A 5,729-nucleotide genomic window follows, 5' to 3' on the forward strand; every position below is an offset into this window, starting at 1 on the left:
TATATATATATATTCAATTTTTGTAGAAAAATATAGAAAAAAAAAAAATGAAGAGCTTCATTGGCTTCAAAATCTGAAATAGATATTTCTTTAAACGCTAATCTCACAAACAACTCCAAGTTTGATCAAACAACACATTAAAGTACATTGTCAAACCCATAAATATCTTTAAACAATGTTAGTTGTAAAGACTTTAAAACTAAAAAGAGTGATTCGGTAAATAAATTATGATATAAGAATTAGTCTAAAATCAAAATGGGTTTTCTAAAATATTGTTGGAAAAATATGTTATGAGTTAAAGTTCACATAAGCATTAAATCAAACAGGTGGTGAATACAAAAGTAAAGAAAAAGTCTGTACCCATCAAAGAGAAGAATAAAGCCTATACACCATGGATGATGGTTAGTGGGTGCCAGTAACACTTGCAAACGAACATATATAGAAGAAGAAGAAGAAGAAGAAGAAAAAAAATTGTGAAGGATCATATATTACCAATCATCATCAGATCAAAATTTGTGAAGAAATTATCATCATATTCGAAATTATTGATCTGAATGTGAAAATGCAAATAAAAAAAAAAAAAGGAAAGAAAAAAACACATGAGCTTTAAGATATGAAACTTCAAATCGAAATGGATGATGATTCATTTTCGTTCAAGTTCTCATCTTGTTTCATCTTCTTGTTTACACCTCTTGTGGAAATGATGTTGAGATAAATAGAGACTTTAGTGTGAATTGCAAAAATTAAATAAGTCTCACATGACAAGGATATGACATAGTGGTCATGTTTATAAGCTAGATGTATGTGTCGAAGAGTTACCTAAATTTATGGAGGTGAGAGAACCATGTTTATCAAGTTTTAGTAAGAATGGCATAGCAAAGTTTATACGTTTGTTTAATTAGATTTTTTTTTTTAAGTCACCAAAACACCTTATCATTAAAAGTATATATTAAAATTCTGGACTTGTTTATACGGAAAGGAATATTTATTTTCCATACCGGTAGGGATGAAAATAAGTTAGGCCGTCCTATTTATGGTCTAATCTATTTAATAAAAAAACTTCATTCAACTATTTTTAAAGTCTATTTATTTAAATAGGTCAGACTCAGGCTTATAAAAAAGTTTATTAGGCTTAATAATATTAATTCTTATTTTAAATTATATCAATTAGGCCACCACTCAATAGTCATTCCATATTAGGTAGTCGTTCCATGGTTAGTAGTCGTTCCATATTCAGTAGTCATTCAATTAGTCAATCAGTCAATAGTCGTTCTATATTTGTTTCAGAAGTGATAATGGGTGCATTTGTTTCAGAAAAAAATCTATTATTTGAAACCAAAAATGATGATTTAGAGTTTAAAGGACGTTTGTTTCAGATTTTTTTAAAATTATTTTGTTAGAAAAATTATTTTCTGTTTAATATATAGATATGTACATTGATATTGATTTGTGGAGAGCAACATGTGGTATGAATAGAACATTTAAATATTTTAATAAGAATAAAACTTTTAAATAAGCTTTCAAGTCAGACCAGACTTTTAAAAAGATCAGGTTAGGCCGGAAAAAAAACTTATGATAGGCCGTAGGTCAGACATATGCCTAAAAAAATTAATCGTAGAACAAACTTAAACCTTTCAAAGCATGGCCTAACATAGCTTATTCTCACCCTACATATTAGAGATGGTTTAAGGTTTTAATTTTTTTCTTTATTTTTAATAATTAAATAATTATTAATGTAATAAATTAAAAATATTTAAAAAAATATAAAATTCTAATAATAAAATCAAATAAAATACATTAAATTGATGAAAAAAATACGGTTGAGTAGATGTGCAAAAACATTAACATATTATATTATTTTAATAACTCTATTATATTTTGTAGATAAATTTATATTATTTTAATAACACTCTTATTTTACAGATAAATTAACAACTTAATTCAATTTTTTTAACATTTTCCTTTTATTTTTTTTCTTCAGATCCAATAAATAAATAAAAATAATAATAAATTATATTAATAATATATAACAAAATATATTAAATTTAAGAAAAAAAAATTCTACGATATCTTAGATGTGAAAAAATCAGATGTCATTTAGGTGGACATCATTAATTTAAACGTGATGTATTTTCTTGTTTTCAATTTGATGTATTATTTTTTCTTCGATTTAATGTATTTTATTTGATTTTATTAATATAATGTATTTTTATTATTATTTATTAGATTAAAAAAAATAAAAAAAAAGTCGTTAATAAAATAAAATAAAATTATTGTCTATAAAATAGAGAGAATTATTAATAAAATAAAATAAAATAAAATAAATAAAATAATATAATAAATTATTTATTTTGACACACATATTTAATAATATTAATGTTGATATATATATTTTTTTAAAATTTAATGTATTTTGTTTGATGTTATTAATATAGTTTATTATCTTTTTAATTATTATTATTTTTATTATTATTATTATTTTTATTGATTAGATAAATAAGAGAAAATTTTTGTATATATTTTTTAATGTGAAGTATTTTGGTGACTTTAAAAAAACAATATTTAAATAAGAAAACCTGAGTTTTGGGGTGATATTTGTAAAATTACAAACTCTGCTCTGCCATGTTTACTGAAACGAAAGCAGGTTTTGAATAGACAACACCTTTACACTACTCACTTCTCTCATTGCAGCACTCTTTGCTTCTCACTTCACTTCAAACACCTCTTCTCACTTCATTTTGAATTTCTCTCTTCCCTTGCTTCTGAAACCCTAAATCTACACGGGAACTATAATGTCAACAAAAACAGGGGTCACATAGTTTCGAATGGAGAGGTTCACGGGATAAAGAACGATGATACGGAAAGGAAGAAAACACAACTTGGTGCAAGCTGCGGCACTGTTGCGGATCAGGTTTCAAAATTTTTTCTCAACATTTTGTTGGAAATGATGAAACATAATTGGCATTGATGATGGCTTTAATGTGTGAATTGAAAAATGAGAAGTCCCACATTGGAGGGAACACACTCATTTATGACATTTATAAGGAGTTAGTTTCACAATTGGGTTGGGCCCCAAGGGGCACCGCAATTTTGTGAAGGAGGGAGAACGCAAGCAAACGGACCACCACACGCGCGCGCCGCCGCCGGCCGGCTTGGCTCGGCTCGGTTCGGTCCGGGTTGTGGTGTATTATTGTTTTTTTTAACAGATGGAAATTAATTATTTATTTAATTAATTAATTGCTTGCGATGAGTCACATATTACGAAACTGCCATCCACAAGGTCAAAGTCAATGTTCTGATTCATTCAAACCCTAAACAGACTAGTCTCTTGTGCCTTGCTCAGTCAAAACCCTAATTTGACTTAGCTTCAGATGTGTGCCACGTCAAAACCCTAAAGCTGAGTCTTTCCCACGTTTTTGACTTTTGCCCGGTCAAGGAGCCTTGTCAATCAAGTTTCCTATTTCTGAGGCACTCTACTAGTGGCCAGTAAATGGACTCCGTGCTCCTTTGGATCCCCCCTTTTTCTCTGATCCAGTTGCTGAACTCATCTATAAATAGAGAGCTCACCTCACTTGGAAAAGCACACCAAAAGCTCTCCATATCTGAGGCTTTTCTCACTTCTCCCCCTTATATTCTTCTTCTTCTTCTTCTTTTCTTGAGTAGCCTCCGTGCTATATTTGAGTAGCCTCCGTGCTATATTCGAGTGTCAGTCTATCGACTGGCATACAGAGGGTGTAATTCTAGAACGGTTTTCTACAGTGCAGTAGAACTCCGATACAGTGAATCTGGGCTGTTTTATCCTGGGGACTTCGTGGTTGATAGTCTGCCTTGCACAATTTTGGGCAGTGCCTCGAAACGTCTTAAAGAGAGCGACCTAGTCCGCGACTCAACCCAGTAATATTTTCGGTGGCATAAATTGTTTTCAAAGGTTTTCGAATTTCAAAAACAACAATTTTAAGACGTTTTCGAACTGCCATGTCTACCGACGAAATTACTGGGTCAGGTTCATCTGCTTCTGACTACAACAAACCATTTCGGTTTGAGGGAAGTCACTTCAAACGATGGCAACAAAAGATGCTGTTTTTTCTAACCACGAAAAAGCTTGCCAACGTTTTGAAGGATGATATTCCGGTTGTACCAGAAAAAGGTGAACAAACTGAAAAGGATAAAATAGCTGCTGAATTAACCCTATGGGAACATAATGATTACCTATGTAAGAATTATATTCTCAATGGACTTGCTGATGATCTGTATGACTACTACAGCTCCGACAGCAATACTGCTAAACAGGTTTGGGATGCTTTAAAGAAGAAGTACGATACTGAGGAAGCTGGAGCCAAGAAGTATGCTGTAAGCCGCTACCTCAAATATCAGATGACAGATGACAGATCAGTCGAAGCTCAGTCTCACGAGATCCAGAAAATTGCTCACGAAATCATAACTGAAGGTATGTCCCTTGATGAACAGTTTCAAATTGCTGTTATTATTGACAAACTGCCCCCTGCTTGGAAAGAATTTAAAAATTCTCTTAGGCATAAAACTAAAGAATTCTCTCTAGAAAGTCTGATAACCCGCCTTAGAATTGAGGAGGAATCTCGCAAGCAAGACCAGAAAGATGAAATTCTTCTTGTAGCTAATAACAAGAAGAAAAAGCCCATCGGAGCGGTTCTGAAGCCAAACGGCAAACAACTGAAGAATCAGAACCGTACTTCAAAGAACAGCAACAGGAATGGGAACCACCAAAGGGTCCCAATTGCCAGGCAGCCACCACCTCCAAGAAATGGCCCCCTTTCCTTCTCCTACTTCTACTGTGGGAAAGAGGGTCATATGGCACGCAAGTGTAGGTACAAGCAAGGCGCTGTAAATCAGGCCAACTTGACCGAAGAGCAATTCGTTGCAATGATAACTGAGATCAACCTCGTTGGTGGATCAGATGGATGGTGGATAGACACTGGCGCCTCACGCCATGTCTGTTATGATCGTGCTATGTTTAAAACATACACTGCTGCTGAAGATAAGAAAGTGCTGTTGGGAGACTCCCACACCACTAATGTTGCTGGTATTGGAGATGTGGAATTAACATTCACATCAGGAAAGACCTTAATTCTGAAGGATGTAATGCACACTCCAGAAATAAGAAAGAATCTGGTCTCAGGGTTTCTTCTCAATAAGGCAGGGTTCACTCAGTCTATAGGGGCAGATTTGTACACCATTTCTAAAAATGGTATCTTTGTTGGGAAAGGGTACGCCACTGATGGCATGTTTAAATTGAATGTTGAATTGAATAAAATGTCTCCTTCTGCTTACATGTTGTGTGATTTTAATATTTGGCATGCTAGACTCTGTCATATAAACAAACATGTGATTTCAAATTTAAGTGTTTTAGGCTTGATTCCAAAATTATCTAAAAAGGATTTTGAAAAATGCGAATTTTGCAGTCAAGCCAAAATAACTAAGAAATCCCATAAATCAATTGTTAGAGAAACTGAACCTCTAGAATTAATACACTCTGACATATGTGAGCTTAACGGAACGCTAACCAAAAATGGAAAACGTTATTTCATCACTTTTATTGACGATTGTTCTAATTTTACTTACGTATATCTCATGAAAAATAAAAGTGAAGCGCTTGACATGTTTAAAATATTTGTGACTGAAATAGAAAATCAATTTAACAAAAAGATTAAAAGGTTTCGTAGTGATAGAGGAACAGAGTATGATTCCGGCTT

General features: G+C 32.6%; 1 protein-coding gene and 1 long non-coding RNA gene across 3 annotated transcripts in view; one reads left to right on the top strand and one right to left on the bottom strand.

The window, feature by feature from the left end:
• The window catches only part of LOC105853047 (uncharacterized), a 3,220-nt gene extending 2,327 nt beyond the window's left edge, over window positions 1-893 (bottom strand). For both annotated transcript variants that reach the window (XR_001144942.3, XR_003470515.2), the window contains exon 1: window positions 361-893. This is a non-coding gene — a long non-coding RNA (uncharacterized lncRNA). The remainder of the gene's footprint in view (window positions 1-360) is intronic.
• A 3,082-nt stretch (window positions 894-3,975) lies between these two features.
• On the top strand, window positions 3,976-5,171 carry LOC140919736 (uncharacterized). The gene is made up of 3 exons (XM_073366354.1): window positions 3,976-4,447; window positions 4,514-4,940; window positions 5,093-5,171. The coding sequence occupies exons 1-3, from the start codon at window positions 3,976-3,978 to the stop codon at window positions 5,169-5,171; spliced, it is 978 nt and encodes a 325-aa protein (XP_073222455.1).
• The last annotated feature ends 558 nt before the right edge of the window (window positions 5,172-5,729 follow it).

The sequence above is a fragment of the Cicer arietinum genome, chromosome 3 (genome assembly GCF_000331145.2).
Source record: "Cicer arietinum cultivar CDC Frontier isolate Library 1 chromosome 3, Cicar.CDCFrontier_v2.0, whole genome shotgun sequence".
Taxonomy (NCBI): Eukaryota; Viridiplantae; Streptophyta; class Magnoliopsida; order Fabales; family Fabaceae; genus Cicer; species Cicer arietinum.